At 37.2% G+C, this 25158-nt stretch overlaps 1 protein-coding gene across 2 annotated transcripts in view; it reads left to right on the top strand.

The window, feature by feature from the left end:
• The window catches only part of SLC35A3 (solute carrier family 35 member A3), a 28736-nt gene that overhangs the window by 1054 nt on the left and 2524 nt on the right, over positions 1 to 25158 (top strand). The window contains exons 2-7 of one of the 2 annotated variants that reach the window (XM_074961268.1): positions 15096 to 15300; positions 16445 to 16599; positions 16680 to 16802; positions 17478 to 17649; positions 20277 to 20395; positions 24009 to 24142. In XM_074961268.1, the coding sequence (XP_074817369.1) occupies positions 15114 to 15300; positions 16445 to 16599; positions 16680 to 16802; positions 17478 to 17649; positions 20277 to 20395; positions 24009 to 24142 (890 nt within the window). In that variant the 5' untranslated portion in view covers positions 15096 to 15113. Of the gene's footprint in view, positions 1 to 14670; positions 15301 to 16444; positions 16600 to 16679; positions 16803 to 17477; positions 17650 to 20276; positions 20396 to 24008; positions 24143 to 25158 lie in introns of those variants that run through there. The other variant, XM_074961269.1, reaches the window with a different exon arrangement.

Here is a 25158-nt window from a genome sequence, read left to right as displayed (position 1 = left end):
GGAGGAGACAGAACATTTGGTACAATGAAAGAAGGATGTCATTTTGAGCAATGTGGAACACACATACAACAAACCATTCAAAAGTTAAGCTTCCACAACAATGCCAATTCATCTGCATTGTACAGAGGTATAATTTTTTTTGTAATTACTGTTTTTTGCTAATAAGCACCTGTGGGTTTGACTTCATTGCAACAGTTAGCTCAAGTGAGAGTGGCCACGCTGTGAAACAACACTGCACAGAATTGTTGTATTAGCAGTTATTCGTTGTGCTAAACCAGTCTGTAGCTTCATCCCCATTACTAGCTCAGTTAGCAGCAGCACTCATGATTCAACCCATAACCTTGCAAGCTAGCTTGAGTTTAAAGCACTACTTAATTCAAATTGGAGGTTTTTGTGTGTGGACAGGAGTTGGGATGGGGGCAGTACTTGAGTTATACTTGGGACTAACACTGTAGTGAAGACAAGCCCTATGTATGTATTTATATTTGAGGTGGGGCCTGAACCAAAACCCAGAACTGAAGACCCCTCAAGTTTGGGGGAAATTTATATTAGGATCTGAATTTTGCAGCTGAGGCCTGTCTCTACAGTGATATATACAATGAATAGTACAGTGTATGCACTGTTTTAAAAAAAAAAAAAGAGGGAGAGAAAAATTTGATACCATATGCCTTACTGCCTATGTGGCAGACAGGGTTTGGTTTGATAACTGTTATAGCAATATAAAGCTTTTGCACCAGGATGCATGTACAGTAACTCTGAATCTCATAAACACTATTGATATTAGATTCAACTCAACGACTTCCTCAATTTCCTACGTAAAGGAACACTGAATGTTTACAGGTTCAATATTTGATCTTGCTTACTTGTGAGATCTTATTTCTGGGTTCTACATTTGTGTGTAAGAGGTGAGGTAGAGAAGGAGCTGCAGATTTAACCTCAGGTAACTTTAAATATGTCATGCAATACTTGAGGTTCTCAATTTCCAATTCTTGCTGCACCCCAACCCTCTGCCCCAGCCCTGAGCTCCCTCCCACACTCTGAGTCCCTCGGCTCCAGTATCCCCCACCATATTAATTTTGTTATGTGCACCAATATGAAGGTGGTGTGCCACACATCACTTCCACACATCACCTCCATATTGGTGCACATAAAATGCATTCCACACATGTGTGGGGAAAAATTAGAGGGAACACTGGTCCCCACGCTGCTAGGTTTTCTACAAATACTTAGGAAGAGACAGCTGTTGCCCCAAAGAAGTTACAGTAGTATTTGAAACTATGCACAGGCAAGTGAGGATATCATTGGACTCCTTGTCAGACATCAGTGATGTTGGAGTCTTGCACTTCGATGTGCCAGCGTGTCAGTGACATACCCTCCCTATTCTTGAAGGGGCCCTAACTGTTAGCCACAGAAGACTATCTAATTGAAGCAGAGTTGAGAAGGATTCATAGAGAGAGGGAATTTTTAGCAAATAAGTTTTCTTGTGTAACTATCCTGTGAAGAATTTTTTAAAAATGCATTTTCTGACACTCAGTCATAGCAGCATGCTTGTAAAAGGGGGAAATATAGTATTGTGCTCTGGGAGTTCGGTAGCTGTGCTGGAACAAGAGGGAATCATCGTGTTTTTTGTACTGGATGCATTTTATATTCCCATCATGAAAATATTCAGTTGCAGGTTGTTGGTTTTTTTTAAACTCCTTAACTGGATAGAAAAAGTAGAAAAGCTGCCCTTAGGAAAGCTCCTATTGAAAACAAATCTTTGTTGAATGAGCAGGTTGTTCAGATTCTACAAGTGGAGAGAAACTTTGCTAGAGCATTTTTTATTTAATGTGAAAACATTGCTGAAGAAAGTAAGTACCAAGAGAAATACAGCTTGTTTTACGGTATTGTCTATAAAGTGCCTTACAAAGAGAATGAGTCACAAACAGAAGACCAAAAGAAAGTGACTGAGGTGAGATTTGAAATGATAAAATGATTTAATGGCTTGGATGGAAGAAGTTCCAGCTGCATGAAGACGTACAGTTGAAAGTGTGCCTGACAACTGTGGAGAGTTAATAGGAGGGGACAAAGAGGAAACCAATGTTAAGAGTGTGGTCTGAGAGTGGAGCAAGTCTGTGGAGAGTTTTTAAAACAAGAAGCATAGTAATTGCGATTAGTCCAAGTGAAATTATTTACAAAACCATTGTGACTTTGCACATGTAGTATAGAGACTACATATGGGAAAAAATGTCATTTTTCTGACTTTTTACTATTTAGCAAAGTTTGTGACATTTAGGGAGTGTTAGTGAATATCTACATTTCAGCACATAAACTAGTTCAACAATACTTTTTGGTAGACTTTTAGTTATTAAGAATTTCTGTGCATTCTAATTGCCATCTGTGTACTGCTTCTCACTCACAGAATATTTTACTACCTTAGATATACTTTAGAGGTGTCGATTAATCGCAGTTAACTCACGCGATTAACTAAAAAAAATTAACTGCTATTAAAAAAATTAATTACGATTAATTGTGCTGTTAAACAATAGAATACCAATTGAAATTTATTAAATATTTTGGATGTTTTTCTACATTTTCAAATATATTGATTTATATTACAACACAGAATACAAAGTGTACAGTGCTAACTTTAAATTATTTTTGATTACAAATATTTGCACTGTAAAAATGATAAACAAAAGAAATAGTATTTTTCAGTTCACCTCATACAAGTACTGTAGTGCAGTCTCTATCGTGAAAGTGTAATTTACAAATGTAGATTGTTGTTGTTGTACATAACTGCACTCAAAAACAGAACAGTGTAAAACTTTAGAGCCTACAAGTCCACTCAGTCCTACTTCTTGTTCAGCCAGTCGCTAAGACAAACAAGTTTGTTTACATTTACGGGAAATACTGCTGCCTTTTTTTTATTTACAATGTCACCTGAAAGTCAGAACAGGCATTCGCATGGCACTTTTGTAGCCGGCGTTGCAAGGTATTTAAGTTCCAGATATATTAAACATTCGTGTGCCCCTTCATGCTTCAGCTACCATTCCGGAGGACAGGCTTTCAAGCGGATGATCATTTAAAAAAATAGTGTGTTAATTAAATTTGTGACTGAACTCTTTGGGGGGGAATTGTGTGTCCCCTGCTCTGTTTTACTTGCATTCTGCCATATATTTCATGTTATAGCAATCTCGGATGATGACCCAGCACGTGTTGTTTGATTTACGTACACTGGCACTGCAGATTTGACAAAATGTAAAGAAGGTACGAATGTGAGATTTCTAAAAATAGCTACAGCACTCAACCCAAGGTTTACGAATCTGAAGTGCCTTCCAAAATCTGAGAGGGATGAGGTGTGGAGCATGTTTTCAGAAGTCTTAAATGAGCAACACTCAGATGTGGAAACTACAGAACCTGAACCACCAAAAAAGAAAATCAACCTTCTGCTGTTGTCATCTGACTCAGATGACGGAAAATGAACATGCATCGGTCCGCTCTGCTTTGGATCGTTATTGAGCAGAACCCGTCATCAGCATGGATGCATATCCTCTGGAATGGTAATTGAAGCATGAAGGGATATACGAATCTTTAGCGCATCTGGCACGTAAATATCTTGCGACACTGGTTCTCACTTTCAGGTGATATTGTAAACAAGAAGTGGGCAGAATTATCTCCTGCAAATGTAACCAAACTTGTTTGTCTGAGCAATTGGATGAAGTAGGACTGAGTGGACTTGTAGGCTCTAAAGTTTTACATTGTTTGATTTTTGAATGTAGTTATTTTTTTATATATAATTCGACATTTGTAAATTCAACTTTTATGATAAATAGATTGCACTACAGTACTTACATTAGGTGAATTGAAAATACTATTTTTTTAGTGAAAATTTGTAATCAACAATAAATATCATGTGAGCACTGTACACTTTGTAGTCCGTGTTTGTATTCGAAATCAATATATTTTAAAATGTAGAAAACATCCAAAAGTATTTAAATAAATGGTATTCTATTATTCTTTAACAGTGCAATTAATCGTGATTAATTTTTTTTAATTGCTTGACAGCCCTAATATACTTTATTGAACCCGTAGATCTTGTGCAGAATGACTTACTGATACACTCAACTGCTGAAAAAGATTTAAGGAATAGAACCATCATACGAAAAATTTTAGTTTTGTTATTTTAAATAGCCTGTATTCATGTTATCTAATATGGGCGAAAGAGTAAAGCGTCAGAGTTGGACTGGAGTTTAGGAAGAAAGAGAAGGCACATATAACATTGTACAGAGAAATAACATTTGAAAATGCGTGCTTCAAATTGTATGTACCAGAAGCTTCATATTCTGTGCATTGCATCAGTTTTTAGTAGAATTCAGATAAACTGAGTGGAATCAAACCTTTCTTGTTCGTTTTCCCTTCCTTGTTTGCCAAAGTCTTGTTAATAACATTTCCCTCTGTAGTATATTTGTCAACGTGGCATTAACAACTCAGTTCATTTCCCTCTTTTGTCTTCCATTTTCAGGAAACGCAAACACAGGTGGTATGCACAAACCTGTTTAACTTGAAAAAATTTACGAACTCTTTCACCTTATTTATTACCTCTCTTTTTAATATCTTGTGGTGGGGTGCAGAACTTGAACCATAGTTAAGCTTACCCTCTGCATTTATTCAGGTCCTGAATCTGCAGTTCTCTACAGTCTCACTTTTTGCAGAAATGCAGGTGTCTTGATTAAATGTTTTCGTGTTTTGATTTTTTTTTTCTGTGCAAAAAGACATTGATAGTCAAATGTACTAACATTCCATTGGAGCAGAACATCCTGTCAGTCAATGCTTATGTTCTAAAAAAGCCTCAACCCTGAAAATGTCAAATGAATTTAGTTTTTAGCCATCCTGAGTGCAGCTTATGTTAGCAGATAATTGTCACTGTGAAGGCTGAAAATGTAACAATAAGAACAATTTGACACTGTTTTATTTATTTTAAAATTTAACTTTCAGTAAAACAAAAAAGAAAAATAGATAAGATAGTAACAAAAGATGATTTTCTTGCCAAACATAATTATGAATCTGTACAAAGTAGTTTAAACATTTACTTCTGCTCTCTGTTACGGCACATGAAACAATGTTAACACAAACTTTGTGTTTACTCTCTATGTTGTTGTTTATGATATACAGCCACAGACTAAGATCCTAATCTTGCAAGCTGTTACCGGTGGGCGAAAATCTGTAGCTGCATGGAGTCCCAGGGTCTGTGTTGCAGGATTAGAGTCTAAAATGGAAATAAATATGCCTTCACTATTCTTTTTTTAAATGTCTCTGGTTCAATCAATACCGGAGCATTTTGAGGATGCATCAGTGTTTGCCAACATTAAGTGCACCCTTATGTGTAGACAGAATTTTATGAAGATGTCACCAGCATGCTTTAGTTCTACAACTGTAATACTTCCAGACTGAATCAGAGAGGTGCTGACCTCCTGCAGTTCACATTGCCTAAGTCCCTAAGGACTTGCTCCTCAAAAGTACAGTTTGCCTGCAATTCCTGATGAGGCCTTTGGGAGATGTAGACTCTAAAATTGTGAATTAATTATTTTTAAATCCCAGGGCCCGACAGAAAGTAACAGTTAAAAGAATTGCAAATGGATGATATCTAATAATAAAAGTAAGGAAATAATGATGTATTATAGGAAGAATAGAGCAATAATATTCATAATCATTGTAGGGCTGCTTTTGAGTACTGTATTAGTCATAACTGAGAACAAGACACTCAGATTTTTCTCAACTTGTAGTGAGAATAGTCTGACTTTTACAAATGCTTAATATCAGAATGTGAAAATCACAGTTGCATTGGAATTTGTAACAAATTCATTATTTAAATCTACTTATATAATGTTTTTGGGACTCGAGAACACAAAATATAGTTACTGCTACTAAACCTACATGCTCTGTTTTGAAGTTTTTCACAACTACCGTAGAAGTTTTGTGTCTTTGTAATCTTTCTACATCTAATTTAATGTTTCTAATTTTAGTAAGACTGTGACATTTTGTTAATTGGCTGAGAAAATATGAATCAACAGTAGTAGTAGTATGATGGTTAGTGTTGGTAGCTCAGTTATTTGGCAGGAAACTTCATGGTAAATCAGTTAGTTTTATTTAGTTTTATTATAGTCATTTAACTGACCCCTTTCTGCTTCCCATGACTTGTTAGCTAGCATGAGTGGTTACTTGTATTGTACTTTGCCTGTTCCTCTGTAGTATAGAATCATAGAACTGAAAGGGGCTTCGAGGGGTCATCTAGTCCAGTCCCCTGCTCTCAAGGCAGGACTAAGTATTGTCTAGACCATCTCTGACAGGTGTTTGTTCACCTGCTCTTAAAAATCCCCAATGATGGAGATTCTGCAACCTCCCTAGGCAATTTATTCCAGTGCTTAACCACTCTGACAGTTAGGAACTTTTTCCTACGGTCCAACCTAAACTGCCCTTGCTGCAATTTAAGCCCATTGCTTCTTGTCCTATTCTCAGAGGTTAAGAAGAACAATTTTCCTCCCTCCTCCTTGTAACAACCTCTTATGTACTTGAAAATTGTTATCATGTCCTCTCCCAGTCTTCTCTTCTCCAGACTAAACAAACCCAATTTTTTCAGTCTTCCCTCATAGGTCATGTTTTCTAGACCTTTAATCATTTTTGTTGTTCTTCTCTGGTCTTTCTTCAGTTTGTCCACACCTTTCCTGAAATGTGGCGCCCAGAACTGGACCCAATACTCCAGTTGGGGCCTAATCAGCGCGGAGTAGAGTGGAAGTATTATTTCTCGTGTCTTGCTTACAATACTCCTGATAATACATCCAGAATGATGGTTGCTGCTGCTGCTTCTTTTTTTTTTTTCAACAGTGTTACACTGTTGACTCATATTAAGCTTGTGATCCACTATGACCCCCAGATTGCTTTCCGCAGTACTCCTTCCTAGGCAGTAATTTCCCATTTTGTATGTGTGCAGCTGATTGTTCCTTCCTAAGTGGAGTACTTTGCATTTGTCCTTATTGAATTTCATCCTATGTACTGAGACCATTTCTCCTGTTTGTCCAGATCATTTTGAATTTTAATCCTGTCCCCCAAAGTACTTGCAATCCCTCCCAGCTTGGTATTGTCCACAAACTTTATAAGTGTACTCTCTCTGCCATTATCTAAAACATTGATGAAGATATTGAACAGAACCGGACATAGAACCGATCCCTGCGGGAACCCATTCATTATGCCCTTTCAGCATGACTGCGAATCACTGATAACTACTCTCTGGGAACAATTTTCCAACCAGTTATGCACCCACCTTATAGTAGCTCCATCTAGGTTGTATTTCCCTAGTTTGTTTATGAGAAGGTCATGCAAGACAGTATCAAAAGCCTTACTTAAGTCAAGATAGACCACTTCTACCGCTTCCCCCAATCCCCAAGGCTTGTTACCCTGTCAAAGAAAGCTATCAGGTTGGTTTGACACAATTTGTTCTTGACAAATCCATGCTGACTGTTACTTATCACCTCATTATCTTCTAGGTGTTTGCAAATTGATTTCTTAATTATTTGCTCCATTATCTTTCCGGGTACAGAAGTTTAAGCTGACTGGTCTCTAATTCCCCGGGTTGTCCTTATTTCCTTTTTTATAAATGGGCACTATATTTGCCCTTTTCCAGTCTTTTGGAATGTCTCCCGTCTTCCATGACTTTTCAAAGATAATTGCTAATGGCTCAGATATCTCCTCAGTCAGCTCCTTGAGTATTCTAGGATGCATTTAATCAGGCCCTACATCTAATTTGTCTAAGTAATTTTTGTCTTGTTCTTTCCCTATTTTAGACTCTGATCCTACCTCATTTTCACTGGTGTTCACTATGTTAGACGTCCAATCGCCACCAACCTTTTTGGTGAAAACAGAAACAAGGAAGTAATTAAACACCTCTGTCATTTCCACATTTTCTGTTATTGTCTTCCCCCCCTCACTGAGTAATGGGCCTACTCTGTCCTTGGTCTTGCTCTTGCTTCTAATGTATTTGTAGAATGTTTTCTTGTTACCCTTTATGTCCCTAGCTAGTTTGATCTTATTTTGTGCCTTGGCCTTTCTAGTTTTGTCCCTACATACTTGTGTTATTTGTTTATATTCATCCTTTGTAATTTGACCGAGTTTCCACTTTTTGTAGGACTCTTTTTTTTTTTTTTTTTTTTTTGAGTTTTAGATCATTGAAGATCTCCTAGTTAAGCCAAGGTGGTCTCTTGCCAACTTCCTATCTTTCCTACGCAGTGGGATAGCTTGCTCTTGTGCTCTTAATAATGTCTCTTTGAAAAACTGCCAACTATCTTCAATTGTTTTTCCCCTTTGACTTGCTTCCCATGGGATTTCACCTACCAACTCCTTGAGTTTGCTAAAGTCTGCCTTCTTGAAATTCATTGTCTTTATTGTGCTGTTCTCCCTCCTACCATTCCTTAGAATCATGAACTCTACCATTTCATGATCACTATCACCCAAATTGCCTTCCACTTTCAAATTCTCAACCAGTTCCTCCCAATTTGTCAAAATCATCTAGAACAGCCTCTCCCCTCATAGCTTTCTCCACATTCTGAAATAAAAAATTGTCTCCAATACATTTCAAGAACTTGTTTGAATAATCTGTGCCCTGCTGTGTTATTTCCCCAACAGATGTCTGGGTAGTTGAAGTCCCCCATCACCACCAAGCCCTGTGCTTTGGGTGATTTTGTTAGTTGCTTAAAAAAAGCCTCATCCACCTCTTCTTCTTGGTTTGGTGGTCTGTAGTAGACCCCTACCATGACATCACCCTTGTTTTTTACCCCTTTTATCCTTACCCAGAGACTTTCAACAAGTCTGTCTCTTATTTCTATCTCAACCTCAGTCCAAGTGTATACATTTTTAATATATAAGGCAACACCTCTTCCCTTTTTTCCCTGCCTGTCCTTCCTGAGCAAGCCGTACCCTTCTATACCAATATTCCAGCCATGCGTATAATGTTGTCATGTATATAATGTCACAATGCTTTGTTTACCTTTTCATTTGGGCACTCCTTGTTTCAGTATTCTCTTCTTGCACTCACCACTTCTCTTTTTAATATTTCTGAAACAGTGTTTCTCAGATTGTAAAGCTGGACTTTCTGGAGAAATTGTGTGTAGATGAGCTGTAGTAGGTGTGGGAAGAGGAATACAACAATTCAACTCGAACTATTCAAATCTAATGGAGGATATTGAATCATTTTGGATAATCTTAGTCTGCGGAAGAGAAGAATGAGGGGGGATTTGATAGCTGCTTTCAACTACCTGAAAGAGGGTTCCAAAGAGGATGGATCTAGACTGTTCTCAGTGGTAGCAGATGACAGAACAAGGAGTAATGGTTTCAAGTTGCAGGGGGGAGGTTTAGGTTGGATATTAGGAAAAACTTTTTCACTAGGAGGGTGGTGTAACACTGGAATGCGTTACCTAGGGAGGTGGTGGAATCGCCTTCCTTAGATATTTTTGAGGTCAGGCTTGACAAAGCCCTGGCTGGGATGATTTAATTGGGGATTGGTCCTGCTTTGAGCAGGGGGTTGGACTAGCTGACCTCCTGAGGTCCCTTCCAACCCTGATATTCTATGATTCTATGAATCGGAACACTGTCAGTGTGACTGATAGACACAGGAGCAAGGAGCCCAGAGTCAGATGACTGAAATTTGGATTATCGTGGTCAATTGCAGTGGTTTTTGTTTAGTTCTTGCCAAAAATAGAACCCAGGGTTATTTTGTACGGACCCCTCCATATATGATTTCTCTGTCTGTAGAGGCCAAATTGAAAATGACCTATCAAAAAAGGATCAGCCTGTCTCCATTCACATCATTGAGATACATTTCCCAAAACAATTTATCTTCTAATTTTTCCCCACAGAATACTTGTGTAACAATAAAAAACAGGTTTGCAGCGGGAGAGGGCTCACAACTTTTTCAGCGTTTCAGAAAGAAATGCTGTGAGAGCTAGCAGAGCTGAATGCAGAGTATTGGCCTTCCTGATAGACAGTGGGCCAAATGTTCATTCCTGTGGAAAGTGTAAGTAAATAAGCTTTGTTTTGGGAGTTTTCTGTGAGGATTAGGGTAGGACAGAACCTTATTCCTTCCTAAGTTGTATATCACCAGTGGAAGTGCTCACATTGCTACTGCAGCAGCTGCCACAGCCTTTGCACTATCCTTCCAGGTGAAGTTGGCAAGTCATGGAATTGCTGCTGATGCCCCAGCTTTCAAAATCCCTTGAGTGGTATGGTATGAGGAGTCATCACATAGCATTGTTCTGTGGCACGCAGGGGGGGCTAAGTTCTCCTGTGCAGCATCTTTGCAGCTGGGACTCGCACTCAGTGGAACAGTGCTGGTTTTGCTGCTCTTGGAGCTTTCTGCAGATCTTCTAAAGGAATTGACCGTTGGTGAGCTATACATTGGTTGCTCACTAAAACTAGATAGAGTACATATAAAACACTTGATGAGGCCATACTACTTGGACATGAAGCTGCTGCTGAGTCCCTCCTTCCTAAAGGATGTTGGGGACCTTTTGAAGGGCCACTTCTGGGAAATTCTGTGGAGGATTCCAGCCTCCTGATGCTCCTGCAAAGGGAGCTGGGGGGGCGGGGCTACTGAGACCAGTGCAGTATATGGCAAAGGAAGAAAGGTATGATTTTAACACTTGTTGATATCCTAGTGTAGATAATGTATTTTGTAGTTTTAGCATGTTAGTTGGTTGAGGTAAACCCTGGCAGGAGCCTGGTTTCCCACAACCAGCTAATGTATTAAAACTGCAAATTGCCTTGTGTATGCTAGGATGTTTACACAGGGTTAAAAACACACTTCTTTTCTCGTGAAGACAAAGTACCTATGCCAACAAGTTCCTAGCTTTGATTAGCCCCTCCCTCTGACTTGGGTGCTGCTGGCAGCCACTGCTACTTTAATGTCTTGCAAAGTGCTGAGCACTCTGGCTCCAGCCTAGCAACTCACCTAAGCATATGCTTGACTCCAAGCATGTGAGTAGTCCCACTGAAGCCAATGAAACAATTCAGATGCTCAAAGTTCAGTACCCGTTTATGTGTTTCAGTGGATCCAAGTCTGCACTAAGTTGTATAAGCTGATACGTTATCCTTCTGGAAAAGAATGAGGAAAGACACAAAGCAAAGCTAATACACTTACTGGGAAGTTGCAAAGTTAAATGGGTGGGTGATTTACTGGAATGTGTAAGTTCAGTTGTTACACAATTCCTGGCATGTGACTTATCTGATATATAGCACCAGCCCTACACCCTAGAATTCAGTGTGATTATTGTGTACAAGCCTGTGTTGCTGAACACTGATGAGGCCACTTTTCATGGAATCTATTCTGAATTCAACTCTTAACTCAGAGAACAATCTTTTCTCTACATCACTGACCATACTTAGTTTATTTTGCGTCATTTGTAAAACTCTGTGGCTTCTTCAGGGAATATGAAATACAAATATGACATTCTACTGCTACTACCTTTTTGAGGCACTTTATCCTGTTTAAAAATCTGCTTGGAAGCGGGGGAGAGAATTGGTTGAAAAAAATAACCCAAGGATTTGAGATCAATTTTAAGGAGGCAAGCTTAAATAAGTAATGTCACAGTCTTAAAATTTCTGTTTTCCTAATCATGGCAGTTAATGAACAGAAGATTGTACTCCAGAACAACATTTCTGTATGTATTTTTCACATTTGTCTAGTGTATATTTTGTTTTGTTTTAATGGAAAAGCTTTTGTGATGGTATTTGTGATGCTGAATATTAATTTGACAATCATCATGGCTAAACCATTAGTGCTATTTTTAAATTACTTAATAAAATGATGTGTTTCAATAAATGGAAATGTGCAGTATTTTCTGATACTATAACCCATTTTAAAGATCATCTCAGAGCGCTGTTCAAAACTCCATCTGTAGGGATGACCTATATTTCAATATTCCATTGCTAGTTCACAGAATACAGAAGTTCACGATCAAAGGATTCTGCAAAGGTCTTTATTCTAATTTATATGTATTTATTTCAGAGGAATTTGGTTCAGAAGCATTTTGATTGTGAGTTTTAAGAGTGTATTTTAGGAGAAACACATATTCTCTTTAACCATCTAATGGTGATTGTGTAACCAGATCCCCAACACTCCTTGTTAAAAGAAAGGGTGGGCACGGTAGAAGGTAGGAGGAATTTTTTGGTGTGAATGAAAATTGGCAAAGTTCTCATATTAATATGCAAGATCACCTTCAACCAAAAAAAGAAGAAGAAAATATGGTGGCTTGGAATTCAGACAATGTAATATGAAATTAATTTCATACAGTACTACTGGGTTTCAGCCCTAAGATCTGCTGGCTTCAGAAGCAATCTAATACAATGTGGACATGCTGTAATCTCACACCTATGAAAATAAAACGGGGCAATATTAGGTCTCTTCTATACTGGGAAAATTAGCTCCTCTGTTTCACCATCAGTGTAGCTTCACTATGCCAACAAGTGAAGGCTGTAGTGTAGACAGGTCTCAAGTGCTTGTCTACTGCATAGCCTCCACCATTGCTACCACAGGTGGAAAGTTATCCAAGTTTTCTTTGTGTAGACAGCCTAAGAATAATGTGCTTATCTCACAAACTCAAATACTGCCTTCTACACCATTCCAGGTGTCAAAAACTCCAAGTGCAGAAATCTTCAGCTTTACCTTAACATCTTCTCTAAAATAATACATCTCCAATGCATTGAAGATATAAAAACGTTGGAGTAGCATAAAACTGATAATTTAATATCAAATTATGTAAATAAATGATATTGTAGTAAATATCATTCATTTTCATATTTAGTTAAATAACTCAGTTTTTGCATTTATCTAAAACTGCTAAAAATCTTCAGTCTGCTGTACCTGATTGCCATAGCGTTAAGGTCAGACTTGCTGCAAAGTACATAGGGTCTTTATATTGCTCAATTCTGGTTAATGATCAACCAGATAATTTTCAACACCAGTAGTCCTGTATTACCTCTTACTTCAAAAGTTTTTCTACTTGATTTATTTCAATTCCAATGGGCTTTTACAAAAATGATGCAAATAATCTTACTGCCCAGAGAACAGAAATGCAGTTAATCTCCGTCTGTGGCTGAATGGTTACAAATCTTGTCAAATTTATGTTGTTTCCTTAAGTACCCACAGTTTATAGCCACTTTACATACTTACCTGGAAAAAAACCTAAACTCTGAGACACCATATCTATATAAGACAGAATTATATTAATAATACAGCTGTCCAGATCTGGGAAAGAATAAGTACAGTTTTATAAAATATATTTTGACACAAAACTGCAGTAAAATAGCTTTTAAAATAGCTTTAATTTCAGGTGCAAATTTTCAAAGGTACTTACATATTTTCTACATGTTCAGCTTTACACACGAGCCTGATACTTGTAAGTCAAGATTTCTATATCACCTGTGTGTGCATGTACACCTCTCCACCTTGTGCATGCATTGGGCATTGCATATATCAAGCACAGAAACTTAAAAATGTGGATCACGATGTCTTGTCTTGAATTTTACACTTTGATTATTCTACTTGGAGTAAATGTATGCTCATGGACTTCCCTTTTTACCTTTTTTAAAAGTATTATGATTTTGGTTCAATATGCACATAGTGAATGCTGTAAATGGTACATTTTCCATGGAATGTAAAGTTGATGTGTCTTCTGTATGAATCTGTTTGTATGGTAAGCATTCATAACTAACAACTGGGAGTAGAAGAAAATGAGGTAACTATAATGTACTTAATACCAGTGATACTGTTCTGGATTTCCTTGTTAACATGAAACATATTGCTAGCTTTCCTAAAACAGGCCTAATCATCTCTCTTGCCTTCTGTACTAGGTTCTGCTTAGCTCAGATCTGATCAATACAGTGCTTAAAGTGATGGTAGTAACCAGAGGCCTATCTACTTTAGGATTCCTGATGTTGATTCAGCTTCACTGGTGTAATCAGTATTCGCTTCAGTGTATTTTCATACTGTAGACAGGGCATTTAGGCTTTGCCACTTGCTGATGTATTTGCAGAAGTGGGTTTTTGTTCTTTTCATCTTACTAATATGATGTATTTGAAGTTACACCTGTAGTTTCAGTGTTGGCCTTTCTCGGGGCTACCTCATTTGACATTGTTTGACAGACAGATAAATTTTCAGTACAAAGATTAGGTTCATCAACTTCACTGATAACTGGAGTTACTGTAAATGTAGTTAGTAACTATTGTACTGTGAAACATGTTCAGCATGTGCATAAGTGTTGGCAGGTTTAGGGCCTTTCTCAACATTTCAAATGTTTCTAAAGTAGAAATTTGAGGAACTATCTTTCTCTAATTGGTAAATTAGAAGATAATATATAGAAATGTACAGTGGGAGAACCTGCATTAATAGCTATCATAAAGATGTCTGTGACATTTTTCATTACCCAGAGCAAATATAAAGAATATTTCATTTTAATACAATAATCAGCATATTGTTTCTGCCATCACTGCAATGTTTGTTGTTGAATCTATATTCTTCTTATCTATAATAGTGTATTATGAAAAGCATTTAAGGTTTTTAGGCTTTTATATCCCTTTTTATTAACATTGTCAAATTAATTTATTTGTTTCAATAGATCTTTGAATGTGCAAGGAACTGTTTTATTCATGACCGCCATGTTACTATACTAAACTTTATTAAGTGGAATATTTACTTTTCATAATCTTTTAAGTATCAAAGTCCTATTTAAACATGTTTATTCCACCCTTGACTGTAATGAAGTATTGCATAGTAATAATAAAAACGGAGTGAGAATCGAGAGCATTATTATAGCAGATGTTTCTTATGTAATAAGAATTATTCTTCCTAAGATTTGGTAGTATCACCATACATTATTTTACTACACCCAGCCCCCAGGAAATGAATTCGTTCTTTACACCATTGTTTTCTGATTCGGGAATTGGATAGTCAAACTCTCTTAATTCCCTTCAGTGAATACCCTGGATACCCTTTAAAAATGCTAATTCACAGAGGAACTGTCTGTTTTTGGTTTTAACTTTTAATTTTTTTCTTTTTTATTCTGTTTCAGGAAAGTGAAAGTCAAGCAATGTCTACCAATTTAAAATACCTTTCCTTGGGGATCCTGGTCTTTCAGACCACTAGTTTAGTTTTGACTATGCGATATTCTCGGACATTGAAAGAGGAAGGACCTCGTTACTTATCCTCTACTGCAGTAGTTGTTGCTGAATTTTTGAAGATTATGGCCTGCATTTTATTGGTCTACAAAGATAGCAGTATGTTTCAGGTTTTAATCTAGAAGTAGCTTTCCTATATTTTATCAATTGTTGTATTTCGGTGACAGCTGCAAAAACAGGTGCTCAAATGCTGTGATGATAAGGAGTTATGCGAATGCCAAGACAAAGAGAACAAAAGATTGCCCTTCCCGCATCAAAATATGTGAAAAGAAGATCTAAAACCCTTTCTATGAGAGAGTTAACCTACAAGCAGGAAAGACCTCTGTTTGCACCTCATACTAAGCACACAATATAATCTTTTGTAAATTTTGTATAAATATATACCCAAGAGATTCCACTTGACGGGCCATGGATGTAGGGTAAGAACTGTTGTCCTGGTAACAGGCCTGTACCTTCTCTTCACCCAGAAAGCATCTTTAGAGAAGAACAAATAGGAGTAGGAGAAAGGGAAGGTACAAAGCTGTAAATGTGCTTGAAGCATAAGTGACAAGTGCATGAGCCACAGTGAGGTCATGCAAGCATGAAGGGAGAGAAGCTGTTTCAGTATTACAGAAAGAAGCACAATATTTAAGATCAAAAGAACTTGCTGTATTTTCAAACTCACTTTAGTTCTCACATTGTATGTTTTATATGGCACAATCATTTTCCTCTTTCCAGAACCGCAATATCTTGTCCTTGATTTTCAACTCTCAAACAAAAATCTTCACATCTCGTTCAAGTGACATATCCATAAACACATAAGGGGTTTTCAGAACCTCGGTATAAATTTAAAGAAAAGATTGAGCTGCAAAATGAAGCGATGCTGAAGTTTCAAGTGGAAAGATTTCTACTTAATTGCTTTTTTCTCTTTTTTTAGGAAGCCTTATTAAATTCTTAGTCACAGAAATTGTAATCAGCATGGGATTTATGAACATTATTTTGGATAATTGTTTCAGCTTTAGTATTTTGGGCTAATGCAGACACTTTGCTATCATACAAAGTATCAGGAGTTGCATACCTTATAGAATCAATGTAAAAACCTGAGAAAGATCATACAGCATTTTGAGTTTTCTGAAGACAAAAGTTGTCATGAAAAGTGTGTGGCAATCTAAAAAAGCTGTTAAAATTTGTAGCCCTCCCATTTTCCGTGTCTCTCTTTTTTAATCTTTATCTCTTTTTTTTTTTTATTATTTCTTTTGAGTAGAGTGCAATTTACGGGCTCTGAACAGAGTGTTACATGATGAAATTCTTAACAAGCCTATGGAAACACTTAAACTTGCTATTCCATCAGGGATTTATACTCTCCAGAATAACTTGCTGTATGTAGCACTGTCAAATCTAGATGCAGCCACTTATCAGGTATTGTGTTTTTAGATTTTTCCATAATTGTACAGACAAAAAATGGGTTGTATAGTAATTACTTTATTTTCTCTTTTCAGGTCACATATCAATTAAAAATTCTTACTACAGCATTATTTTCTGTGTCCATGCTAAGTAAGAAATTAGGTGTATACCAGTGGTTATCGTTAGTGATTTTGATGACGGGAGTTGCATTTGTACAGGTAAATATTAATAGTATGTGTCCAAGTTATTTGGGAATACTTTTATTCTTTTTATTAAGGGACACAAGTATTTGAAAGTAGGTAATTATATTGTGCCCCGAGAACTAACAGAGTCAAATACAAAGTTTCCAAAATTTCCAGGGTAGCATCATAGGATAGGAGAGTTTGCTGAGATGGATTAAAAATTTTTTGTCTGCTCTGAAGTTTTTGAGTTACTTTTTTTATTTTTTTAACCTCTTATAGTTCTTAAGAGACTTTTCAGTATGCCTTTGCCTACGGCCTTGCATCATTTTTGTAAAATAATAAACATAATACACACGAACACTATATATAATATCTATCCTGCCATTCATAAAATATCTTGGGTGAAATCCTGGCCCTGTTGAAACTAATGAGAGTTTTGCCGTTAATTTCAGTGAGCACAGAATTTCATCCCTTATTCAACAAGATACAAAGGAAAAAATGTTAAGGGTAGATTTGGCTGAAATTTTCAAAAATATGGGATAACAGAATACAAGACTTGACAATAATACAATAAACCTCTCTGCATTTATCAGCAGTATAGACCATTGATAGAAAACAAACTTGCATTCTATAAAGATTAAAACTTAATTTTATGAAATCATTTGTATCATTTTTTAAAATGTACACACACTGTTTTGTTTTTACTCTTAGTGGCCCTCAGATTCTCAATCAACAACAACTAAAGAGTTGTCAGCAGGATCTCAATTTGTTGGTCTTATAGCAGTCCTTATAGCCTGCTTTTCAAGTGGATTTGCTGGGGTTTATTTTGAGAAAATTTTAAAAGAAACCAAACAGTCTGTCTGGATCAGAAACATCCAACTTGGTAAGTCCAGTTTTGGCCATTTAAAAAAGAGATACTGCGTTCAAATGAACAGTGAATAAAATTCAGATGTACAGTAAAATAAGTATAATCATATTTTATCATGCTGTGGATAATCAAATTATTACATAAACATTTAGCAAGTTTGATATCTATTTTGCTAACAGGAATGCCAGGAGTTGCATCCTGCTCTAAACTCACTTATTGTATTTAACTTGCTAATTCAACACTTGTAAGTCTGTTTACTTTGATTAAAAATGGAGACTAATGGGTTCTAGAGAACAGCTAGAATATAGCCAATTGAATTTGGACTGTGAAGCATTTCAGATAAGGGTATCCTATGTGACTTATTTGAAAGATGATGTGATTGTCTTGTAAAGTAATTAAGTAATATGTGTCCAGTAATATGAATCCAACACTTTTCATAAATACTGAATTGATTTCAAAAGTATTGACACTATCTAATGAGGGTTTTATAGAATTTAGACATACAGTAGAACAAAATAAATGTTTAAAGCTATATTTTTGTAAGAATGTAAAAATAAACATAACTCCTATATCTCTGACTATAGGGATTATAGATTGACATTTTTAAAGACACAGTGAACTCCTTTATTACCCACATTTGTTCACATGGATGAACTATGATCCTAGCTCTCAGTGCTAGGATCATGATTCTACCACCTCACTATCCTCATCTACTGCATGCTCTATCTCTCTCACACCACCCATCTCAAAAGTGGTTCTGAATCCCCTGGAAATGGCTTTTGAAGATGACAGGGACAATCCATTCCGAACTGGCTTCTGCTCCCTTTGAAACCAGTTTCCTCATGTGGGTGGAAAACAGCAATACCTCTCCCTGTTCCCCTGCCTCCTAACTGGTCATGGAAGGAGACACCCTTCTTCTTCTAGTAGGCAGAGGATGGACATATAATCTCCACCTATTTTGCAACTGTACTCTATAAGTATTTACATTTAAGTAAATGCCTCCAGCAGGATTTGAACTCTTTTTTTTATTTTTCCTTTGAGCTCTCCTTGTTGCAATGAATTGAATTAAAAATATTCATAATTTGACTAGAACATAGAGAAGAGTGTTATAAGATTTGAATACACTTTGAAAAGGTATTTTAATTTCGGGAACTGTATATATTCTTAATCATTCAAGATGGAGGGAAAATTAATGCACTTGTTTACTTGTGGTTACTTACTGTTGTATGTAATTGAACAGTCTTAATCTATTTTCTGGTTCCTTTCCTCCTGCTTAACAGGAAAACAGGATTTACTATACTTCTAACTGTCTACACACACACATGCACGGTCTGAATACATTAGTTATGCTTACTGTCTCTTATGGTCCCACAGATTTGGTCTCACCCACCCTTTGCATGGCATAGAATTTGGGTGGAGGGTGAGAACTTGCACTGAATCTTGGGTTTTCAGATGTGGACCACAATCACAGTCCAAATACTTTGTAGGGGAACCCTACAAGTTTATTTGAACCAGGCCAAGTCTAAAATTTAACTAAAACTCTGGAGTCGCCCTCACTGTAAGGATCTAACAGCAGTGCACCCATTTGAAATGATTACAAAGTAAATATTCATAACTATGTTGAAAAGCGATAATTCTTTGATAAATTATTCTTCAGATTTTCTTCTATAATGCAGAAAAGAATCTACAAATACAGACAAGTTTATCAGTTTGATGTTGTCCCTGTCCTCCTCTCGCACCCTCCCCCCTCAGTGTTCCATTACTTGGTATAAGAGAATAATTACATTCTCAAAACAGGGTTTTAAAGTGACTGCATGGGGTAATGATACATTGAGCTATGAGTTTAAATTTGAGGTTTATAATAGTGAAAGGCATGTCAGCTTTTTCAGAAAAATATTTAAAATTTTCAGTTATTTTAACTTAAGCTGATGCAATAGTTTGAATAATGTCTGTTTCATTATGTTAAATGTTTAGAAAGTTTTTAAGTTTTCTATTCAGAAATTAAAGAAATATTCGTCACAATTTCCTTTTTAAATATTTTTCTAAAATTTGTATAATACAGGATCACGATCTAACAGATTTTTTTCCCCCCATCATTTATTTCTGTGAAGTAATGCTCTAATACTTCCAGTTCCAGTACAAACACAACATTCAGGAGAAATTCTGTAACAACAAATGCGTTTATGAAATAGAACTTTTAAAAAAAACATAAGGAAACAGATTTTAAGCTTCTTAAAGGTTCATTATAAACTGCAAATAATTTTTAAAATAAAAAAATCATTTGAGAGTATCTTTTTTAAAAATTATATCCATACACCGGAGTTATCTGCAGGCTTATATGTAAAGCAACAAGGGCCAAGAGTACGTCGGTCTTATAATTGAAATGATCAAAATCTGTTATAAGAGGAAAAACTATTTAAAAAAAAAAAAGTTCCTGTCAGATCCATTGGTTGGGTTTAAACATGGTTATTATACTGCAAACCAAGGCCTGATCTTGAAACTTGATTTACGTGGGCAGACCCTAGTAGTCATGCAGATCCAGTTATAGGAGTGGACACCATCCCTCTTCTTCCCCCTCCCCCTGCCCCTCCCCCCCTTTTTTTTTTCATTTCAAGCTTTCAGGTCTGTCTTTTATCTTTTAGGATTTTTTGGTAGCATATTTGGATTGATGGGTGTGTACATATATGATGGAGAACTTCTATCAAAGAATGGATTTTTTCAAGGATATAACAAACTTACCTGGATAGTTGTAGTTCTACAGGTAATGTATCTAAACCCATATGCTCACATAAAAGGCACTTGGAACCTATTCCCCCATAAATGCTTGGGGAAGTTACACTGGTAGTTCCCATTAATGCTAATAGGAATTTTGCAAGTAAATGTTCCTTGCATTAGTCGCAAAATAAACCTGTAAATAGAGAAACTGCAAATTATTAGCAATCCCAGCATTGAGTTTTATCAAACATTCTGCACAATAAAATTCTATAACAATACTGATTTTGTAATATTAAAAAACAGATTAATAAAGAAAATTTACCAGCAATTACACAGCCCACCCTCATAACCATCTTTATGAGCCAAAAATGTAGTACACCCACTCACTAGTTATGTCCTCTTGGTAATATAATCGGTGATCTCTATTCTCCAGAAGGAGTTCTGTTGTCAATTGCTTTCATCTTCCATATCCACAACAGCATAAAATATACCTAATGCCTTTATATATAGCTAAAAACTTTTTAAGAAATGTGTGCAAAGATCTTGAAATAGATGTTACTACTGAAATCATCAATTACATATCACAGTTTCAGGTAAAAGCACCTTTAATCCCTGTCTGTGGTCTTCTGAAAGAATGCCTGCTCAGGTCTCAGGACTTTAGCCTTCAGCTCTCCTCTGATCAGGAGTCTGCACCCCCACTCTCTTCTGACCAGGATTTTAGGCTGCAGCTGCCTGTAGTTGCATTGTGCTTCTTTGCAAGCATGTCTGACCAGTGTCTAGCTCTTGCTCTCTGCTTTCTCGACGTGGTTAGTGTTCTTACTAGTGGTTACAAGTTACCACATAGCTCTTTCAAAGCAGAGCACATTTAATCTAGGATAAAAAACATTAAGAGAAAATTTATAGAACAAAAACATGATCCCAAGCACTTGACCAGTAGCTCCCCATCAGTCCTGTGGAGACCCTGACAGACTCTAGTCTTTAATTGAAACCCTTCAACATGGTTGGGCCGTCCCTTGTACAAAAGGTCATGTCCTTTTGCCGAATCAAAAAGAAAATCTTTGAGTCTGTTTACACTCAGCTTTTATACCCCAGAGGCCTTTTGTCTCCAAGCCTCCGAAAAACAGGTAAAACCAGCCATTGCCCCTTCCTATTCAGGCAGCCCAAGCCTCAAGGGGCTGGGAATCTGCATAGCCAGCTTTGGAATTTTACAGTAATCGCCCCCTAGTGATTCCAGAATAAGAACATAAGAACAGCCGTACTGGGTCATACCAAAGGTCCATCAAGCCCAGTATCCTGTCCTCTGACAGTGGCCAATGGCAGGTGCCCCAAAGGGAATGAACAGACAGATTATCATCAAGTGATTCATGCCCTGTCACCCGATCCCAGCTTCTGGCAAACAGAGGCTGGGGACACCATTCCTGTCCACCCTGGCTATTAGCCAGGATGGACAATCTTCCATGAATCTATCTAGCTCTCTTTTGAACCCCGTTATAGTATTGGCCTTCACAACACCCTCTGGCGGGGAGTTCCACAGGTTGACAGTGCATTGCGTGGAAAAAATACTTTCTTGAGTTTGTTTTTAAACCTGCTACTTATTAATTTCATTTGGTGGCCTCTTCTTCTTGTATTATGAGAAGAAGTAAATAACACTTCCTTATTTACTTTCTCTATACCACTCATGATTTTATAGACCTCTATCATATTCCCCCCTTAGTCACCTCTTTTCCAAGCTGAAAAATCCCAGTCTTATTAATCTCTCCTCATACTGAAGCCGTTCTATACCCATAATAATTTTTGCTGCCCTTTTCTGAACCTTTTCCAATTCCAATATATCTTTTTTGAGATGGGATGACCACATCTGCATGCAGTATTCCAGGTGTGGGCCATGGATTTATATAGAGGCAATATGATATTTTCTGTCTTATTATCTATCCTTTTCTTGATGATGCCCAACATGGTTTGCTTTTTTGACTGTCGCTGCACATTGAGTGGATGATTTCAGAGAACTGTCCACAATGACTCCAAGATCTCTTTCTTGAGTGGTAACAGCTAATTTAGACCCCATCACTGTATATGTATAGTTATGAGCATGTTTTCCAATGTGGATTACTTTGCATTTATCAACATTAAATTTCATGTGCCATTTTGTTGCCCAGTCACCCAGTTTTGTGACATCCTTTTGTAGCTCTTTGCAGTCTGCCTGGGACTTAACTATCTTGAGTAGTTTTGTATCATCTGCAAATTTTGCTACCTCACCGTTTATCCCTTTTTCCAGATAGTTTATGAATATGTTAACTAGGACTGGGCCCAGTACAGATCCCTGGGGGACACCACTATTTACCTCTCTCCATTCTGAAAACTGACCATTTATTCCTACCCTTTGTTTCCTATCTTTTAACCAGTTACCAATCTACGAGAGAATCTTCTGTCTTATCGCATGACTGCTTATTTTGCTTAAGTGCTTAAGAATCTTTGGTGAAGGACCTTATCAAAGGCTTTCTGAAAATCTAAATACACTATATCCACTGGATCTCCTTTGTCCGCATGCTTATTGACCCCCTCGAAGAATTCTAGTAGATTGGTGAGGCACGGTTTCCCTTTACAAAAACCATGTTGACTATTTCCCAACAAATTATGTTCATCTATGTGTCTGACAATTTTGTTCTTTACTATAGTTTCGACCAGTTTGCCTGGTACTGAAGTGAGGCTTACTGGCCTGTAGTTGCCAAGGTCACCTCTGGAGCCCTTTTTAAAAATTGGCGTCACATTAGCTATCCTCCAGTCATTTGGTACAGAAGCTAATTTAAATGATAGGTTACAGACTACAGTTAGTAGTTCTGCAATTTCACATTTGGGTTCCTTCAGAACTCTTGGGTGAATACCATCAGGTCCTGGAGACTTATTACTGTTTAGTTTATCAATTTGTTCCAAAACCACCTCTAATGACAACTTAATTTGGGACAGTTCCTCAGATCTGTCACCCAAAAAGAATGGCTGAGGTTTGGGAATCTCCCTCACATCCTCAACAGTGAAGACCGATGCAAAGAATTCATTTAGTTTCTCTGCAATGGCCTTATCATCTTTGAGTGCTCCTTTAGCGTCTCAATCATCCAGTGGCCCCGCTGGTTGTTTAGCAGGCTTTCTGCTTCTGATGCATTTAAAAAAATTTTTGCTATTAATTTTGGAGTCTTTTGGCTAGCTGTTCTTCAAATTCTTTTTTGGTCTTTCTAATTCTATTTTTACACTTCATTTGCGAGAGTTTATGCTCTTTTTTCTATTTTCCTCATTAGGATTCATCTTCCACTTTTTAAAGGATGCCTTTTTGCCTCTCACTACTTCTTTTACATTGTTGTTTAACCACAGTGAATTCAAAGGAAACCTCACCCTATGAGTTAGGAACATACAAATACATATAGCATGTATTGATACATATAGCATGTATTGATACATATATTCCACTGGCTCATATCTTCTTGCCCTTCTCATTATAATGGTCTTCGAAATTTTCATGTTTTCAGGGCCTGGCTCAAACACACTGATTAACATTTCATAACTTTAAATACAATAGTCTGAAGATATGCCTGTGTTTGCCATATCTGTCATTTAAAAAAATATCTAAAATATGTGCTAATCTTAAGTGTCTTTCAAACTTTTTGCAGGCACTGGGGGGCCTTGTGATTGCTGCTGTTATAAAATATGCAGACAATATTTTAAAAGGATTTGCAACATCTTTGTCAATTATATTGTCAACCTTGATCTCCTATTTCTGGCTGCAAGATTTTGTCCCAACCAGGTGAGAGTTATTGTCCATGCATACTTGAATATAAAAGTTGCTGAAAAATTAGGTACTTAGTGAGTATTGGTATATATAGAAGAATGGTTGAAATTATTTTTGAAGGGATTAGATGGATTCCTGAACTAAAATACAGAGTTAAGGATTCCAAACTTCATTTAATAACATGATAGTTCATTAAATTTTGCTTAAGTATTGTAGTATAGGTGGCAAAATTATGTTTTCTCTGAGAGCTCTCCAACCAGAGCCCAGGAAGTGATGTAGAAATGAACTTCCTGCTGCTATTTTTCTCAAAGCACTCTGCCTTGATCTCTTTCCCTTCGTGCTTTTTAGCTTGCTCTTTTCCTTCCTCTCTCTTCCCTGTTTGCCACCCCTGTTGTTTCAGCTTCCCCAAAACTTTTTGTTCAAGCATGTGGTTTCTCTCTGCCTGTTCCCCATCTCCTCTTCTCCCCCCCCCCCCCCCAGTGTTTTTAGTTTGTCCTTTCTTTATCTGGTTCTATTTTCGTGTTTTTCTCTTTAGCTGGTTTTACCCCACCAGCTCCTCAGTTTTTACCTTATCCCTCCAAAGTTTGTCCTTTCTCCGTTCCCAATTTTACACTTTATTTCTACCACTCACTGTTCTCCAGGGCCTGGGACTTCTCCGTACTTAGTAACCTATATGCACTGCAGCACCAGTGTCCAAACTGTGCTCCCCAATGGCGGTTCTTCACTTTCCCGGGTTCTTCAGACTGACTACTGTTGCCTCTCCATGCTCGGTGTCACTTTTGTTCCCCTTTAGAGCAGCATACCAATCCCCAAGGTTGTCACAACAGTATTACCTGTCCTCCCCCCTCCATTGGCTATATCTCGTGTTCCTTGAGATATGATGAGTGATGATTTAATAATAATACCTAGCTCTTACAGAGTGCTTTACAAAGGAGGTAGGTACCATTATCCCCATTTTACAGATGCGAAAACTGGAACATGGGAAGGTGAAATGACTTACCCAAAGCCAGTGGCAGAGCCAGGAGTATAAT

This window comes from Natator depressus, chromosome 8 (assembly GCF_965152275.1).
Source record: "Natator depressus isolate rNatDep1 chromosome 8, rNatDep2.hap1, whole genome shotgun sequence".
Taxonomy (NCBI): Eukaryota; Metazoa; Chordata; order Testudines; family Cheloniidae; genus Natator; species Natator depressus.
Note: the sequence above shows the minus strand (reverse complement) of the source record. Positions and strands in the feature narration are given on the sequence as shown.